Source organism: Passer montanus, unplaced genomic scaffold (assembly GCF_014805655.1).
Source record: "Passer montanus isolate IOZ18808 unplaced genomic scaffold, ASM1480565v1 scaffold3, whole genome shotgun sequence".
Taxonomy (NCBI): Eukaryota; Metazoa; Chordata; class Aves; order Passeriformes; family Passeridae; genus Passer; species Passer montanus.
In genome coordinates, this window is record NW_024367707.1 from 16,679,682 (window position 1) to 16,699,813 (window position 20,132).

General features: G+C 41.3%; 1 protein-coding gene across 1 annotated transcript in view; it reads left to right on the forward strand.

Moving 5' to 3' along the window:
- The window catches only part of TMEM255B (transmembrane protein 255B), a 67,771-nt gene that overhangs the window by 21,062 nt on the left and 26,577 nt on the right, over positions 1 to 20,132 (forward strand). Inside the window, exon 4 of the mRNA XM_039714419.1 lies at positions 8,483 to 8,572. Within this exon, the coding sequence (XP_039570353.1) occupies positions 8,483 to 8,572 (90 nt within the window). The remainder of the gene's footprint in view (positions 1 to 8,482; positions 8,573 to 20,132) is intronic.

The following is a 20,132-nucleotide window of genomic DNA, read 5'->3' on the forward strand; positions in this document are numbered from 1 at the left end:
GTGGCATTTTTAACTGAATCAAGACAAGCATTTTACTCATCAGTGAACGAATTATCTTGAATTTAATATGTGTTCATTTACACATAAATCATATTCATTCTCTGATTGCAATGTAATGGGTCTTTTAAGTGGTCTTAAAACCAGGAAAAAAAAAAAATCCTTTTTTGTTTCCTTCTGTTTCTTGTCTTAGAAAATGTAAAGCAAGTATGGTTCTGTCTCTCTCTTTTTAAATTGTTTTAATAATATTTGTTGGACTCCAGTGAAGTCTCAGATTCTACCAAAATCCCAAGAGACTTGATAGTGCATCATCAGTGGTGGCATTTTTAACTGAATCAAGACAAGCATTTTACTCATCAGTGAACGAATTATCTTGAATTTAATATGTGTTCATTTACACATAAATCCTGTTCATTCTCTGATTGCAATGTAATGGTGACTCCAGTTTCAACTTCTTAAGTGCACAGAAACTGCTTGATATAGGTTTCTATTCTGTAGATTGGTCATTCTAGTAAAGATTTGCTTTGCTAAAACAATTTGAAATCATTTCCTAGCTATTCTAAGTCTGGTTTTGTAGCTGATATTAGATTATGAGAGAAGAAAGAAAGTATTAATCAGGTAACCTTTCTCTGTAATTTTGTTTCATATTTTGTAATGGCTATTGATTTAATTCCTACCAATTGTTCATTGCTTGAAGATAAAAATATAGGAAAATTTGTCTTTATTTTGTATAATGTTTTTCACAGAAACTCTATCTTCATGTGTTCTAGTTAGGAAAAAAGATGAATTACAGAAAGCGTAAAGCAATTGGCATAAGTTAAGGTTTAATGCTCAAGATGACATTTCTTGAGGGTGGAAACAACAGAGAGACCTAGATCAGGGAACTATTAGAGCTAGCATACAGGATTTTATTTGTACAGTGTTAAGGCAAAATATCTCCATGCTACTTTTCTAGAGACAGTTTTGAACTATGGGCTTTTGTGCCCTAAAGGGAGATAGCAAGCAAAGCTGGCTGAGTGAGCCCTCCTGCCCTGGCTGAGCCCTCCTGCCCTGGCACCCAGCACAGCCATCTCACAGCCCCGGGCCTGTGTCAGTGTGCTCAGATGCTGAATTCCCCCATCTCCATGACAAACTGCCACAGCAAATGGCACAAGGAAAGTTCCCAGCAACTTGAGCAGCCTGTTCATCTGATCAGTAAAGAAGTTCCTGTCCTAAAGATGGCTGTGTGTGCCTTTAGGAGCTGGAATAAGCAGGCTCAGAACCTCTGCTCCCTTTCTTTTCTTACTCAACTGTGCTGCCTGAATCTTCTGGGGCTGGGGGAGAGCCAGGATTGCTCAGTCGCCCTGTTGCACATTTCCCATCCTTGGATACTTCCGCAGTCCCAAGTCCTTTGCCATTGTGTGTGGCCAAAATGATGAATTATCTACAAAAGCTGAGCAGCAGTATCACTGGAAGAGAGAAAGAGAAAGCAATGTGCCTGCCTTTTTACTGATGCCTACTGATATGATAAAAATTAACTGTGAGTACCTAAGGTGTAGCAAAAGATGTTGCAAATCCTGCCTTCACGATTTTGCCCTTCAGGATGAGGGGCAAGGAAAAAAAAGATAAATTTTCCAAATGCAAATGCTACTTTGATTTTGGAAGTGGATTTTGATCTTGTTTTTTCTCTTTGGCATAGTAATTTATCCCTCTCATGTGGTTTCTGTATTCTTTCCCCTTTTTTTTTCTAATTAATTTGACCTTTTTATGCATGTGAGGTTGCTTAAATTTCTCATGGGACCTTTCTCCTGCCTGTGCTACACCAACTGGCCTTTTCACGTTGCTTTTTTTCCTAATTATACCTGACACGATACTGGGAAACAACAGATTTCTTCACAGGCAGTAAAACAAAAGTCTCCTTGACCACAAACAACAAAATAACCCCAGTCCTTATGATTTATTCATTACAGCTAAAATCAACTTTTACTTTGATAATCCCTAGGATTGTAAATTACACAGAACAGGTGAAACAATCTATTAGTTGCTGTCAGCACTTCTGCCTCCTTCCCTTCTGCCATGGCTGCATGGTGTCACCTTCTCATTTGCACTGAATCTAGTGCTCATCTCTCTCTGCAGTCTACTGACTTAACTCATTTGAGGGAATAAGTAGTTTCTGCCTGTGGAGTGAATTTCACTGGTTTCCTGTGTGTTTGGGTGGGCACAGGAGCTGGGATGGAGGGATGCAGTTGGGACAGAGAGCAGGAGAAAGGGTGGACAGCAGGGATCCAAACTAAGGATTGGAGAAGAAGATGCCCTTGGAGTTGGCAGTGAGCAAACAATCACACAGGCTCAAGTCTATGCCCTGAGGTGCTATTAACAACAGAGAGAGGGAAGGAAATCTGAATCGAAGATCTTTGGTTTTGCTGATAATATTGAACAATGTTATTTGCTGATAATATTGAACAACATGTGACTGGACTTGCTGAATTCAACAGTGATTATACTGTGAAAAGGCCATATTTTTCCAACTTGGTCACTTGATCTAAGGATGAGACTTAATCTAAACATATGACAACACAATCATAGAATCACAGGATGGGTTAGGTTGGGAAGGATCTTAAAAAGAAGAAGTTCCAACCTAGTTCCAACCCCCCTGCCATGGACAGACAGACATACCTTCTGCTAAGCCAGGTTGCTCAAACCCCATCCAGCCTGGCCTTGGGCAGTTCCAGGGAACCTGTGACATCCACAGTTTTTCTGGGCAACCTATTCCAGTGCCTTACCACCTGCATAGTAAGGAATTTCTTCCCAATACCTAATCTAAATTTTCCCTTTTTTAGTTTGAAGCCATCCCCCCTTGTCCTCTCACTACATGCCCCTTATAAAAAGTCCCTCTCCAGGTTTTTTTGTGGGGTTCCTTTAGGAACTAGAACACATAGTTTGGGCAGTCATGTAAGTCTTTCACCATTATGAATTCTTGTCATTGTAACCAGTGCACAGCTATGACTGGAGCTGGCATTAATGAATAACGAACATGATGTAATCCCATCTCCTGTGGTGTGACAACCCTCCAGCAGAGCCTCAATTACAGCCATGCCATTATTTAAGAACCAGCTTATGGAAAGAATATGTTGTCAGGCCATAAACTGTGGAGCATTTTACCTGGTGTAATGAGAAACCTCCTAATTAGCTCAGTTGTGAAAACTGTAGGAGTCTTGCCTGTGCTTCATTTTCATCACAGCAGCAAAATATTTGTCCTAAGGGCAGGGAAAAGAATTGGCTGTTGTGTGAGAAGCAGCCACACAGGAGAGGGCATTCCAAATTAGAGAAAATTAATTCACAATTAAAGTACTTATATACAGACCCATTTCGCAAGACAGGCAGTGCTTACTTGATAGCAGCATCTGAAATACAATGCAATGCAATGAGTTTAATTATCTTAATTTTGTGGGCTATTCATCTATAGACCCACTTAGGTGCCATGGTAACAGATGCAGCTCCTGGCTGAGATTGGTTGCTCCAGCTCCCTGGTAGCACCAAGGTGATAAATCATTCTCTGTTTTGGATTTGTGATATGAGTTTTTGTAAACTTCTACTCTTACATCATCATCCCCATTGAAAAAGTGCAGCATATTTATTTAACACTACAATTCTGATCTTGGGGACATGGGGAAATCAAACCAGTAAAAAGGCCCACGGAATTAAACTGTAATTTGGGGAATGTAATGTTAGGGGCAGCCTACAACAAACTGCCCCATGCATTACTTTTCCAAATACATGAACCTGTGTGGGAATAAAATAGGACTTCACAAACCTGTGGCATAACATTTAAACACCCTTTTGCAAAGACTTAACTTTCTAGAGCAAAAAATATTGAATGACAGTGGTTCTCAATTTACATCAATCAGAGTAATTCTGACTCCTGCTCTATCTGGAAAAGAATCCCAGGGAGGATTGATGAACAGCACAATGCTTGGAAACATTGGAGGCTGTGCAATGCAGAAGCAGCCATTTAGCATGAGCAAAGTGAGTCTGTTAGCTGTAATGCAACTTGTATCCAGTAATGAGGTGGTGTTGAAAACAAAAATCCATGCATTTTTCAGTCACAGATCTACTTGGTCTAGATCAAGAGAATGAAGCATCTCACACAGCATCTGATGTAGAAATGACTGTCATTATCTGAGAAGTTGTGCTCTTTGGTTGAGGATAGGGAGAGGCTAAATTAGAATCATGATGAGACCAAGGATGTGCCAGAATTGAGAGTCCAGCTAGCTCCCAGAAGTATTCCACAGGGATGCTGGAAGCAGCCAGAGAGGTGCCAGCCTGCAGCCAGCAGGTGCTTATGCTGAGGAGCAGTGTGGTTCTCTGTGGGTCTGCTGGCAAACGTTGGCTGCAGGTCTCTGTGTGTCACAGCAGGGATGTGGCACCATCAGTGTGTGACTCAGCACAGAGTGTGCCTGGGGACCTGAGGTGCAGTTTGTGTGCAGTGTGTGCATGAGTGTGGCTGCAGCTGGGCTGGCCTCATCAAACTGCCTCTTGGGTCTGGTCTCTGGCCAGCTCATAACTCCAAAAGTGGGAATCCTTGTGGGAGACTTAGCTGCCAACTCCCTGTGCCAGGTGCACTTCTGGATTTCAGCTGAACAAGGGTCTGTGACCAGCATCTCTGGCCACTGTGTGTCCCTGTGTCCCCTTGCCTTCACTAGTCTCACTTGTGCAGGAGGGTGGCAGTGCAGGCAGTGGTGTTGTATGCCTGCTGGAGGACAGGAGGTTGTCCTCACCAAGACAGGTGAATTCTGAGAAAAAATGCAAGTCTTTTCTGAAAGAAGGCAGTATACAAGAATTTAGCCATCCAGCCTTTCACTAGTTTTACTTTTTAGAGCGTTTTCATAGTTCTGTGACACAGCTGAAGATAGATTACAGTTCTTCAGTTAATACTGTGTCCAAAAGTCCCTCATTCCATGTGCTGTTTTGTTCTCCCTTTTGCTAAGACCCCTCTGTTAAACAACTACCTTTTGAGTTTGGTTGTTAGGCCCACACTCTACAGTTTTCAGTGTTTAATAGCTGGTTTATGGCTCCCTTGTAAATAATCAAATTATTGTATTCTATACAAGAACCAGGAGTAAACGTTCTGATGGCAACAGCTGTAGAGAAGCCTGGCTGCATACCAATGGAACAGCAAGAGCAAAACTGTTTCTTGAATAACTGTTCAAATATATTGCTATAAACAATGAATAGCTGTCCTGACAAAACATAATGCTGTTGAAAATGGAGATAAGATGATGTGATGGATCAGTATTTATTTTCTTCAAAGTGTTATTTCTTTTACCTTTCAGCACACATTCTCTATCTTTAAATGAACTGCATTTCTTCTCTTTCTAGACAGTCCTAGGCTTGTGAACTCACTGCTCCACCAATCACCTACTACTCAGGAAAATTAGCTTTTGAATTTACAACAGCTGTTCATTTGGTTGTCCTGGCAATTTTCAGAAGTAATTAATTTTGTACTTGTATTTTTATATTTCTCACATCCTTAATAAACAATGAAAGATTTGAGAGAGACTATAAATATGTAATTTTATTTTAAGGATTTTTTTTGTGGTGCTCTGGTACTATCACTTCTTTTGTCATTCAAACGTATGTAAGGCAATTTCAGTCATAAAAAGCTCTCAGTGTCATGTTCTGCCACTTTGGCATCATGATAAATATTACTTCAGTCAAGAAATAAATTGATTCAAAAGGGACTGCTCATTGAAATAGTTGCTAGTAGTTATAGATAAGTACAGCAGGCTCTGGCTGTAAACCTTTGACTTGCACACAATTCCTTGGAAGCATAGATGATCTCCAGCATGACTGAGGGGTGCAAAGCCAGCTCTGTAACTCTTTTCTATACTGTGATTTACTGCACCTTTATATGTGGTCTCCTAAGGCTATATGGTGAAACTGAAAGGCAGCACTCATTAGGTGATTTAAGCTATCTCAGTGAGTGGAAAATGTTGCTTTGGGGATTGTAGATCATCAATAAATTGTTCGTGTGTGAAATGAAAAGCCACATTGAGGTCAGCTTCCAGTAAATTCATCTTCAGCACAGGCAATTTGGAAACACCTGGCTTAGCCCACTAATTATTTGATTGACCACTATGACTTGAAAAACAAGATAGAGGTATCAGGCAATAATGGCTTAATCAGAACTTTTAAACACTGCTGCTTTTTCAAATAAAGAGATCAGGATCTACAGCAAATGCAGCTGCCACAGGGCAGCACAACCCACTATTCTGCAGTGATAGGAGTCCACAGCCTTCTCAGTCTGATGAATTGCATGCCGAGATCTTTAGACAACAAGATTCAGGAGACATGACCTTCCACCCTGGAGAGCCACGGGATAACAGGTTGAAGAGTGATGCAGCCAACAGTGTTTTTCCTAGGGTTTCAGCAAGAGGGAGCTGGCTGCAGGGGGAACGCAGCAGGTTCCCAAGATCAGGCAGTACCATCAACCTCAGCCACATCTGTGTGCCCCTTTTCTCCCCGTGCTGAGGATTCCATTCCACAGCAATCCCTGTGGCAGTGCTGGCTCATCCCTGATTGCACGAGACATGAGCTAAGGCGAGATTAAAGGAGTGTGTCAGAAAGCATTGTGATTCTTCTGCTTTTAAGTTGTACTTTTTTGCCAATTCTCCAAGAGCTCTTACCTCCAAGTGGGTGATACTGCTTTGACCTCTGCATAGAAGCTGTGGGCTTATATGGCTGTAGTTTCTTACTTGTCCAATGTAAATATTTTTGAGAAAATCACCAATGCTGCATCCCCTGGAAGCACTATTCACACTGCACTGTTCTTAACACAAACTAAAGAGTCCATTTTTCAAGTGAGTTAGCAATGCCTTAGAAATTTATGAAAATGGCATCTAGGTAATGCAGATTTTATATAGGCAAATGGATATATGAACTGTATGGATATAATTTTGGTCATCTGTACCTGGGCATTTCAGGAATACATGTTATGAAGGAGCATTTAATGACTAGTAAATAACAAAAAGGTTCCACATTCTTAACCGAATCCCTTTTCCACGTGCTTTACCAATAAAAGAATGCTGTTCTGTCAGCTTTCTAGAATTTTTTAATCTGTTGTTGTTGTTAACTATAGCAATACTGTTGTAAATTAAAATTTACATATAGGATGTTTCAAAGGGTTTCTCTTGTGACTGCCTGAGAAATGCCAGAGACATGAGAAGTATGCATTATATTACATTAAAAAGCACAGCCAGATGGTGCACATTAGGTTCACCTTATACCCTGCAGGAACCCACTCCTTCAGACTCAGGGTGCAGAGTCCTCAACATCATAAAATCCTCTAATCTGGGGAAGGAAGGACTGTCAGCATCTGTCCCTCATCTGATGGCATTGGGGCTAGCAAGCCCAGGGGAGTGCCTTGCCAAGTGTACAGTTTGTCTTTCAGGGCTTCATCTCACCTGGCTCACAGCACTGCACCCTTCAGATGTCACCTCAGAAGAAGCCAGTGTCATCTCAGAAGTGTGTGCCAGCAGCACAGTGGCTGGTCCCTGGTGGAGATGCATCCCACATTCCTTCCAAGTCCTGTTGCTCTCTCCAGAGTGAATTGGGCAGGAAGCTCACGGTGTCTGGGGTTGTTCTGGCCCTGCAGTTGCTGTCAGAGCTGCAGCACAGAGAGCAGGGGGCTCAGCATGCCCAGCCTGCACAGCCTTTCCCCCAAGCCCTCCATACCACCACTGCTTGTGCCAGAGCTGTGCTCCAGCAGTGCACCATGTGCAGTCCTGTTGAGAGAGAATTAATGGTGCTTGATGAATGAAGCAGTTTGGGAGGTAGAATGAGGTCTGAAGCTATGGCTTGATGAAGACATTGTGCTGTCTGTGCTGCAGCTGGGCAGCTCAGCTCACTGAGCTCTGCTGTGCTCTGCTCTGTCTGCTCTGCGACTGAGGGCCAGGCTGGAAACCTCAGCAAGGATGGGGGCCAAGGCAGCACACCCCAGCCCTTCCACAGGTACCAGTCCTCTGAATCTCTGATCTTGTTGTAGCATAAGCTATTTGGGATGATAAAAGATTTTTGATCATTCACAGGCTAGTTATTAACTTACTGCAGATGCCTTTATCTATTGATGTGAAGTATTACCATGTAGTAAAGCTCCAAAGATTTATGTAAGCCAACAGGAAGATGACTTTTTACCATGTCCCTATAGAAGCACTGCTGTTTTATTAAGTAAGTAGATTTGGAAGAAATCACCATTGAATTTAACTCTTGCAGCTGACCTAATTTTCTCTTGAAAGATTTAAACTTTTCTAGTAGGCTTGATGGTCTGTCAACTCAGCATCAAGAATTTCTGCCTTTTTACTAGTGTATGACTGTCATCCTGACACGCTGATCTAAAGTGAATTACAGAGCAGGAACCATCATTTCAGAATACTAGAAAAACTAGTGTAATTGTTTTACTTAAAGAATTATACTGAAAAGATTGCTCAATCTGTTTTTCTCTTCCCAGCTGGTGGCCTCCATCGTGTTTATCAGCTTTGGTGTTGTGGCAGCCTTCTGTTGTGCAATAGTCGACGGAGTGTTTGCAGCACGGCACATAGTAAGTGCAGTGATTTTTTCATCTTTCAGTTTTTATTATTTATGTCATTTCTAGCAGGAAAGTATTTTCTTTTGGTTTATGTTTAGCAGTATATTAGGGTTTTTGATAGTTCTTGGTGGAGATAGAAAGGTGATTATAAAATGATGTCATGAAAGGCATGCTAAAAGGTGTATTTACTTAGAAAAGGATGACATTTCAACCACTACCAGCATTTGTTTCCTATTGTACAAAGGCTTTGTGGGCACAGTAAGGATTTGGAATGCACCTAATGATGAGCACTATCACCTGATGGGATTTGAATATGCTAGTTTATATATGAGAAACGTGTTGTTTGCTGTTCTATCTTTTGTGATAGAATACCTAAAAAATCAGTCTAAACCCTAGCTTTTAATTGAGCTTTGATTTCCAAAATCATCAGGAAATAAGTAGTCATATGTGTTAACAGACATTAGAGGTCAGATGTAGTATGCTAAATAATACAGCATGATGGTATACGAGCCTCTCTCTGCTATGAAATACCATGAGCCTGCTTTACCATCTTTCTGCTTGTGTTCATTGAGGGGCAGCATAACTCCACTGGCATCAGTAAGACCCTATTGAATTTCTGTTACCAAATACATCTGAATAATTAGGCTTTAGATCACCTGGAACATAAAGTTATAAACTGATTTATATTTTACTGCTACTGAAGAGGGCTTTAAACCAAATGTGGGTTTCAGAGCTTCATATTCATTGCACAAGACAAAAGACATCTATTGGTGTAAAGAGCTGAGGTGTGCAATGTGAGCATGGATAAATGCTCTGGATTGTAGTCCTGTTTTGTGGTGTACAGACCCTGCATGGTGCCACAGTGGCCTGCTTTTTCTTGGATTTACCCTGTAGTGGGTCTGGATGACACCTGGTTTAACTGTCTCTGATTAGCAAAGGCCCAGGAGCCTTTCCATGGGAGCTGCTTAAAAGAAGGGGGGGGCAAATTCCTATTTAGATTCCCTGCTCTAGAACATTCAGTGGTAGTGCCCTGGAAAACTAATGACACTTATTGAAATTTTGGACCTGTCCTGGAGAGGCTGAGGCAACTGGGGTTGTTTAGTCTGGAGAAGCAGAGGTTATTTATAGGAAAGGAGGTTATAGTGAGGTGAAGGTCAGACTCTTCTACCATGTCCCCCTTGAAGACTTGAGAAGAAATGGCCTTAAGCTGAGCTAGGAGAGGTTCAGATTGGATACTGAGAGAGTAGTTAAGCACTGGAGAAAGTTACCCAGGAATATGGCAGAGTCACCATTTCTGGAAGTCTTCAAGAGGCATCTGGATGTGTCACTTAGGGATATGGTGTAAAGGTGATTTTGGGCTGATAGCATGATCCTGAGAGTCTCTTCCAACCTTCATGATCCTGTGATATTGTAGTTTCCCAGGAACCTGACTTATTTCTGTCCTGCTTTAATGTGATCATTAGGAAGTGTTCAGATGACACTTGTAGTCTTACACATTGTAACTGCAGCGCAGCTGTGCAGCCACAGCCCCACTGCTGAGGGTAGACACCCCTTCTCTGAGGTGAGGTCCTGTGTCAGGGACAGCGAGTGCTCAGTCTCAAGCACAGACACAGGCGTTGCTCCTCACACCTTTCTACGTGTTTTCAGTAGGAGAACACCAAGGCACAAAGTCATTGCACACACCCAAGACAAAAGCATCTTACAATCTGAGGGGTGCAGTTCTGTATCTGGTTAAGGGAGTGACTGGGTATGACTGCATCCCCTGTGCAGAGCTGGAGGCTGGAAGGGGCTGGTCACCACCCGTCCATTCCCAGGAGTGCTGGAGATGTACAACCCAGTAACATGATCCTGCTTCAGTCACATCATGACAGGCTTCATGGAAATCCATGACCAGTTGTTTACATTTGGGCTCACTTCTGTTTGTCACATCTGTATCTTGCTGTCTCCTTCACCTGTGACAGAGCAAAGAAATATTAAGTACCACCATTTGTTGGTAAACTACTTTGTATCTCAGCATGATCACGCTCACTTCAACCCATTCTCCTCTGTCTAATAGGGAACCTGATAGGATCAGGTGAAGTAAAGGTCACATCACCCAGTTTCTCTGACTAATACACCTGGGACAGTCTGTAGGGATGATAGTGTAAGTGTGCTCCCAATTTAATTTACAGTAATGGTGAGCCTTATCAGAAGAACATGTGCCATACAGACTACGGTGTCACTGCCATGGAGTTACATCCTCTTTGCATCACAGCTCATTTCCTTCAGGGAGAGCAGCAACATCACGTTCGTACAGTAATGGTGAGCCTTATCAGAAGAACATGTGCCATACAGCTACGGTGTCACTGCCATGGAGTTACATCCTCTTTGCATCACAGCTCATTTCCTTCAGGGAGAGCAGCAACAACATCACGTTCAGTACACTCCCTACAGGCAAAACCAGCCTTTTTCAGACCTGGATTATGCTGTTCCCATTTTGTCCACAGCCTTTGGGGCATAACTGCGGAAGAGTTGGAGTAAACTGTCTTCCAGTCAGGGAAAGGACAAATTCAATGTCAGAGCAGGTGCCTATACTAAAGCCATCAACTTTTTGTGAGAAATGGTAGCTGAAGCCAAGCAGTCTTCAGACTGACTACAAATACAACATCTTTCACATCAATTTGGAATAAAAAATGTGTCCCCCTTTTTGTTTTATTTTTAGCTTCATTTGAGCTGGAAAGGATGTGAAGAGGGCAAATCACATAATTGCAAATTTTTCTTAGTGCGTGCCTGCAGTGGAATGGAGACAATTATTTTGCACATTTTATCCTGCTTTTATAAAACTGTGAATAGAATAATAAAATAGTATTCTCTGTTTTATTTCCTTCCCAATAAGGCATGAAATTGACAAAAATTCTTCCTGGAAATGGATGTATTTCAGAAAAGAGATGCTTAAATTATTTAAGACTTACTTTGCTTTATAGAAAGCTCTGGATCACACCATTTATAAAATTAAAAACACTGAAGGAAATGTAGCTTGATTTAAAATAAGCAGTAGCTTATTTGAGAAATAATGCAGACATAATTCATCTTAAAAAGAAAAAAAAAAACAAACAAAAACCAACCAAACCAGCATCAAGTGAAATAAATCAAAGTTGAAATTAAAGTGCAGTGATGTTATTTCAGAAAAATATGGTGATTAAAGGAATTTATGTGCATTTTTGTTTGCTTGAGACATTTTGTTATTTAGCAGATGAGAATAGTCCAGTTTTTCTGTTGGAGATCATTCAACAACATTCTCCCACCACACAGGGAGATGCCCTGTCCCACCACAGGTACGCATTCTCTGCAGTAGCTATGACCTCCTAGTCATGACTGCAAGCCTTGACCATTGCCACATGATCTTTAGCTTTGCAGTTGTACTCCAGATGAAACCTAAAATAGCCAACAGCAAGAAATCTGGGTATGAAGTGAAGAAATTGCCTTTTCCAACTGAGTTTATTCTGTGATTCTGTGAAGGAAAAGCTGGGTGCTGTGGAAGGCAGAGTTGCTAGTCCATTGTGACATCTAAAATGCACACTAAACCAAGCAGTGTTAAGTTATTCCTCTCCTCTTCTGCAAAGCCACTTCTGTGCAACAGTGATTTAATTTAATTTTCAGCTGACCTAGTTTCTTCCTCTTGATAGTGATGACTTAAGGAATTAATTGAAATAGAATATGTTGTCAGGTGCTAAGCCCTAAAATGAACCTGAGAATGAACTTAGCTGAACTAGAGGATACTGAAACACTCCTAGACTCCTAGATTTGGATCTTCACCCTTATGGTTTAAGTGCAGCTTGTGAACTGCTGAAGTATATCAGCTGGGTAATCACCTACTGATTTGGGAGTTTAGAAATTAAACTTGAAATATTTGCTTTCTGTTTATATATAGTAACTCAAAATACTGTTTGCTGAGATGGGCATTATGTAAACTCGCTTTCTGTGAGGCACAGAGACAAGCCAGTGGGAAAATGGAGTCTTTGATCTGGGGGATGCTCATACAGATTGAGCTCTGGTTGGTGGAACTCCCAAGCTGCTGTACTAAGCAATGTAAAGTTAGCAGCCCTGACCTAGCAAACAAATAGCTACATTATAAACATGTTCTGTGTGATGAAGACCTGCTGATTTCTGTGTTAAGAGCAGTTCCCCAGCAGAGATGCAGAGACCCCTGCCCAGCAGTGTCCTATGGGCTCCCAGCAGTGCCTGTGTGCTCCCAGCAGTGACTGTGTGCTCCCAGCAGTGTCCTGTGTGCTCCCAGCAGTGACTGTGTGCTCCCAGCAGTGACTGTGTGATCCCAGCAGTGTCCTGTGTGCTCCCAGCAGTGACTGTGTGCTCCCAGCAGTGTCCTGTGTTCTCCAGCTGCTCCCCAAGGGACAGAGGTGCTGGTGCTGCTGCCTGTGTGCCCTCAGGAGCTGGCAGCCCCATGCAGTGTTGCATGTGCAGTGACAGAGATGTCAGTCCCCTTCCCATCTCTGGAGCTTCTCATGGAGGTTACAGGCACTCGGGCAAGGACAGCAGCAGGGGTGACTGGCAGCTTGGCTGGCCACTGCTGCATTTTACTGCAGGGTGGCTCCATATGCCCATGGCATTTAACACAGGCCACAGTCTTGCACACCGCAGGCCAGATCCTCTAAAACGCCATTTGAAAATGTTCTAATCCAACCTGTTGGCTTTCCTGTTGAAGAAAAAAGCAAATAGTTGTATTCCATGTCTAACGCAACTCAAAGAATAATTTCTCACTGGAATTAAATTAGGTAGATTCTCTGGAGAACAACGCTAAATGCGTTTTGTGTTCTCCATGTTGCCACATGAGACAAAATTACACCTAATTACTTCTAATTCCATTTCCATCCTGTATGACTCATTAGTGTAATAGCATGGCATAGCATATACCGTAAAAAGCATCAAAAGCAGCACGTCCAGTAGGTCAGGGGAGGTGATCTGCCCCTCTGCTCTGCTCGGGTGAGACCCCCCCTGGAGTGCTTCATCCAGCTGTGGAGTCCTCATCAGCAGAGAAAGGACATGGAGCCCTTGGAGCAAGTCCAGAGAAGGGCCACAAAGATGATCAGAGAGATGGAGCACCATTCCTATGAAGACAGGCTGAGATAGCTGGGGTTGTTTAGCCTGGAGGGGAGAAGGCTCCATGGAAACCGGACTGGGGCCATCCAGTACCTAAAGGGGCCTGTAAGAAAGATAGGGACAAAATTTTTAGCAGGGCCTGTTGTGACAGGACAAGGTTTTAAATTAAAAGAGGGCTGATTTAGGTTAGATATAAGGAACAAGTTTTTTACAACAAGGGTGGTAAAAGACTAAAACAGATTGCAGAGAGAGGTGGTAGGTGCCCCATCCCTGGAAACATTCAAGGTCAGATTGGACTCTGAGCAGCCTGGTCTGGCTGAAGATGGTCATTGCTATTTGATGGGCTTCAAAGGTCTCTTCCTACCAAAACTATTCTGTGATTCTTTGAAAGGCTTTACAATTGTATTTTTCTTTTTTTAGCAGAGTGAGTACTAAACATTTTTAACTGAAAGCTAGCCCTAGTTCAGTAGTGATTTTTATGCTGATGGTTCACCTACGTAAAATTGTTTCATTGGTGAACTTCCTAAATACAGAGTGCTTAAGTTTGCAACTAGTACATTTTGATGCCAATGGTCAACTATCCCACAGTATTAATTCTAGTATTAGACCGTGCATCTGACACTGAAGCACAGATTGTATTCTTAGAGCACCAGCCATTTACAGGGTGGGATTAATTCTTTTTTATGAACATAGTTCAAGGGTTGGAACAAAGGAGGATTTTTGCAACCAGCTTAAGCCCATCTGCCAAGAGTTCTCTTTTGTACTGCAAGCCATCCCATTCACACATCCAAATGCAGTTGACTATACTTTAAATCAAAGGGCAAATACTTTGAAAAAGAATTTTCCTGGAGGGCCTGAAGAGCTTGGAACCTGTTGTACTATCATTTTTGTTCCTGTTACTCAGATGTATTTTCCCTGTGAAGCACATTATATCTCGGGAGTGCCCAGTCCTGTGAAAGGTGAATTAGTCAGAGGTACATAAGCAAAACCCTCACAAGAGAAGTCAGAAGGACATCTAATAGAAGAGAAGGTACTGACATCACAGAAGAGTTTCAGACCACCCCACAAGCTATTTTGAAACCAGATCTGAACTAGACAAGTAATGACAAGCTGTGTTGGTGTGAGCAAAGTCGTGGGACTGTGTGGAGTTTGGTCTCTGGTTTTTGTTTGGCGTTATAGGAATAGCCTGTGGGACCACTGCTAGATTATTGATTCCAGCTCTAGTATTTCTTGGTGCTTTGCCAAAGACCTGATTGACTTGGAAAGAGTTTGGAGAAGAAAAATCTGAAATCTGAAGTGGTAGCTTTTAGAAAAAGTACTCAGAACTTTGATTCATTTCATTTAACATAGAAAAGGTTGACAGGTAAATTGATCGTGGCCTTTCTAAGGTATCTGTGTAGTCAAAGGTTATCTGATAGCAGAGGGCTTTTAGTCTCTCACATAAAAAAACCCAAAAGAAATGCAGTGAATTGAAGTCAATGCTAAAGAGGTTCAAATCATGGAGCAGACACGGTTTTGACAATAATGAATTATGGAAGCGGCTTTGTCAAGGTTATGGATAATTCTCCATCACTGAAATATCTAAATCCTAAGCTTATTTTTGTGTAATCTTATGAAGCATATTGAGAGGTTATGAACTTGAAGCATGTGTCTTGGGATGAAATTATTTAGGCTTTGTTATTCAGGAGGTCATTCTAGAGAAGGGTCTTCAAGGAAGGCTCCTGCGAACTATTTTTACAGTCAGGTAGAAACTCTACTACCTCTTGTAAAACCTGTCTGTGTGGTGCCAGGACCTGTTCTCAGCTGGAAAATGTTCGGGATTTGATAGATCAAAAACACTTGAAAACCATTTTTCAAGATTTCTGGTCTTTTAGGTTTGCTGGTCTTCAAATCAACAGAGGAAATGCAGTCTTTTACATGAACATAACTTAAAAATTATCTCTACTAAAACCACTCTTCCTCATGTGCTGGATAACATACAAGACAACCCAATGATGAACACATTCAATATATTAATATATATATATATATGAGTACATGTATATTGAATATATTGGAAGTATCCAGGGACTTGTCAGCAAAACTGCCATCTTGCTAATGTTTTCTGGTCTAGGGCACAGATGCAGGGTTTTTGTACCCACAAATCTGCAATCTGATATTCCTCTGTTTCCAGACAGGTAAGTATTATTCATACAGAGCTGGTTGTTTGCCAGTTATTTTGTAGTAAGAAAAATAATAGCAACCATTTTTTTGGAGAACCTCTTATGATTCCTCCTTGAGTTTTCAGAGCCTTTCATTCTGGCAGAGACAAAGCTCCCAGTTTATACAGTGTTTTTGTTTTTGTTTTTTTTTAATCCCTGAAATTCCTTTCAGGTTTAGCCAAATTGCAAATTCTTTAAAATCCCTTTTTTTCCCCCCTTTCCTGCTGTGACTTGTTCTCCTGAGGGAAAAGGACTGGTATTGTGCCAACCAAACAGAAATGTCTAAACCATTAGGCAGCACAAATGCAATGTTTGGATACCAAAGAGGAATTCACTTGTTGATGAGAAGGGAAAAGAGGGGTTTGAGCTCCTTTCCCATCTGCCCTAGTGTAGAACAAATGCCTTCACTGCTGACAAAACCAAGGATTGGTCCAGGATTCCCTGGCCCCCTGACATAAATACTGGTCCATTCGTTTCCCTCTTCGAGATGTAACAGCCCAAACTGAGATCTCTCATTAATGTCATTGCTTTGGCCATTCAAGCTGCAGCAAGGCAGCTTTGTGGGAAGAGTTCGGTGAAGATGCAGTAACACCATCTTACTACAAGGAGGGGAGACCATCTTACCACAAGGGAGGAAGACTACTCTTTTATTTTAAATTGGGAGTTTGTACTGTGGGAAAATGTTAAGGGAATGACCCGCACATTTGAGTATTTGAAAGCTAATGGTTAAGTGCCACTGCCATTTAATTGCATGATCCTGTTGCACAGAGACCACAATGTCAGTGTACAACTGAGCAGAATTCTCAGTGCATTGGAGTTGTAGCAAATCTGGTATTTCCAATTTCTTTGGCTCTGAAAATTCAATTATTTTCTTTTACCTTTGCTTCTAGTGTACTTAGATAGTCACGAATTCCATTAAGTATATTGTAAATCAGCTCCAGAAATAAGGAAATAGGATAGGGAAATTCTACACATTTTACTGATATTAATAATCATATTATTAATGCAAGAAATAATATGAGAAAGTGAGAAGGATTTGATCAAAGTTTAAAATTACACTGGTATTTTAGTTCTCACGGATTATAGTCTTCTGCATTTGTACATAGATACTGGCTTCTGCATCTGCGTGGCTTCTATACATCCAAAAATCAGGTGAGCAGCAGACACAGTGTAACTTGTTCAGCAATGCAGAACAGCAGCTTGGGTCAGGGGAGATTTATTGTCTACTTCCATCTTTACTTTGTTGCTTTGCAAAGCATGGGCCATGATGGAATTTATGCAAAGCGTACAAAGCAAGTTAATTACACTTTAATCCTCAGAAAGGTGGGTGACTGGGGCAAAGGGCTTGCAGTCTGTTCTGAAAAGCATAATCTGCCTCACTCTGATGGGCTGCCAGCAGAAGATAATTTCCTTTATTGTTTCCTCTTCTCAGAAATGTTTCTAGACTAACAACAGATGCTTCTTTTCTATGAAAAAAATTCAAAGCTTCTACACAGATATATAGAGGGAGAGAAAGTAAACCACCTGCAGACTTCAGATTGCAGCAAAAATACTTCATAGCTTTTTCATAATTTCTCAAAGGAAAAACATTGTTTTCAGTTGCCCAGTGCAGAACTAGTGGAGTTAAAAAAATGAAAAAAAAGTAAAGACACAGTTTATTCACATGGATCTGAAGTCCTTAAATTCTAATAGAGTAAAAATTAAGGGTGTAATTAAGGGTGTTGCCATATGCTGCAGTTTGCCCTAGCAAAAGGTTTTATTTGCTTCACCTTTAAGAAGAAACCAAGATTAGCATGAATAATCATATCATAGAGCAGGAATTTCTCTCTGTGGGTGGATGATTATTCAATTGCATATAATGTCCATGGAAAGTATGTTCCCAGGTATTCAACAAAGTTTTGATTTATGATTATTTATGACTCTGTTAAGAGCTTATTAAAATGTGTTGCATCACTGCTGCTAGGTTATGGAACTTCACACTTGTAGTATATTTATTTAGTCTTTTATGATGAATTCAAAGAAGGTAACATACTTAAGAAATTTTTTTTTACCTAATCTGCCTAGAGTTTTCTTGTATGGCTCAGTGCAGTTCTCTCCACATTCCAGCCATCAGTATTTCCAGTGACTTCTTTGCCCCTGGAGCACTGAGCACCATGTATTTCAATATTTCTAAGATCTTCTGAGGTGCATGTGAGCTTCAAAATTGCAAGCGAGTGGAGGTGGAGAAAAGCTAATTGTGCCTGAGCAGTCCAGGCATTCATGAACCATTTCACTGATTGTTTAGACTATTTTACTTTTAAAACTCCTGTACTTTCATTTCTTTTGAGGTTTCTCTCATGGGCTTTTTCCTCTCTTACATTTTGGGTCCCAGTCCTGCAGTTCCTCCCATTTGGATGAGGTCTGTCAGCCTGGCTGACATGTCAGGGGGGTCTCCCTGTTACAGGAATGATAGGGAGCTTTCATGGCAAATTGCTGGGCATAAACACCTGCTTTCTGGCTGTTTTCTGCTCAATACCTAACATAAAAATGTTATGCATAATGTTGGTACATTAATTAAATTATAATAGGGATATGTTGTGCCATGTCCTGAAAATTAAAACCAACACTGCAATGTTTATTAAGCCTCCAGCATTTTATTTGTAGATGTATTCAATGTATTTATGTATTGCTCAATTAGGTGTATTTAGTGCAGCCTCTCTTCCTTCCCTTTGCTATAAAATAAATCCAAAAGAGCATTATAAATTAAACCCCTGTACATTTCAGTCAGCAGGATATTCAGTATTTCAGATGTCTAAAGGCTAATGTGTTCCAAAATGACTACTACATCTTGCAGTAGTATACTTAGAGATTTATATGAGATTAGTGCAGTTGGTTAAAGCATGGTGCTCATAATGCCAAGGTTGCAGGTTTGATCCCTGTGTGGGATCATTCCATTCACTTAAGTGTTGGGCTTGGTGATCCTTGTGGGTACCTTCCAACCCAGAGTACTCTGTGGTTCAGTGATTTCTTACATATTCTGATAGCATTAGGGCAATAGGAAGGAGATGGAGCAGTTTTTCATGTATTTGAGTCACATTACCAGAAACAGAATCAACAGTTCCTGCATTCTTGTGGAAACGTTAATTACTCACACGGCACAACATCATTACAATCAAGACAGAGCAATCAGTTCATATAACAAACCCTATAATCAAAGTAATGTAATCAATGTAAGTAATCAACTATAATAAGCAATTAAATACCTAACTGCATCAAGCAATAACTAAAATTACAGCCTTGAATAGTATCAGCTAATTGCATCATTAGAAACTTGTGTAAAAGCCAGTGGTAAGTCTAAGTTTTTAACTACACAACACAGCTATAGCAGGTGATATGGGAAGGTCTATGGCCTCATCCTGAGACACTGGCTAGCCAGACTTGACTGAAGAAAAGCAGATCCATTCCTGAGCCAGGCTTGGATTTGCTGTGTTAAGGCAGGAGTAGGCTGCCTCACTGGAGCCTTGGGTGGCTTTATCCCCAGAGCAGCAGCCCCCAGGCAGACAGACACTGTGTCACTCATAGTGACAACAGCTCTGCACACACGTCTTTCCTTCCTGCCACCACCTAAGCCTGCTCAGCTAAAGGCACTGCAGCCACTGAACCTCCTTGGGAATGTGCTGGGGACTCAGCTCCCATTTCTTTTTCCTGTTTCACTGCACTCTATTCTCTTGTGAGGGCTGACTGGCCTTTCCTCCCACCTTCGTGCCAAGGAGAGTGTGGCCAAAAGCCAGTGAGAGAAAATCACCTGCTTGAAGAGGTCCTAACCTCTCCTAATAGGTCTGTATCCATCTGAGAACACACCCATCAGTCCACATCAGGAAGTGTTCTCTCTGTGCCCATTGTCCAACAATGGGGCAGCTCCAGCACCTGGAGGCTTTTCATTTGGCTGTGGCAGTACTACAAGAGCACAAACCTCACCAAAATAAAGAAGAGTAAGACTAAGGCTACCACTACAAAGTATAAATTAATAAAAATCAGTGAGGAAATATAAAGTGAGGCACAAGCATATATGTGTGTTTTTCAGCCATGACAGTTTACAAGTGTTCTGAATATTTACTGATTTGAAAGACCTGAAATGAGTATGTGCTGCAATCAAATATTAAGAGAAGAGGATTCAGTATGATCTAGTCTTTCAGATTAAATAGAAATTCTAAAAAGAACCCTGGAAATGTGAAGTAAATCTGGTTTGTGAGAGTAAAGTTTAAGCCCCACCAGCTGCTTTTCCTATTTTCAGT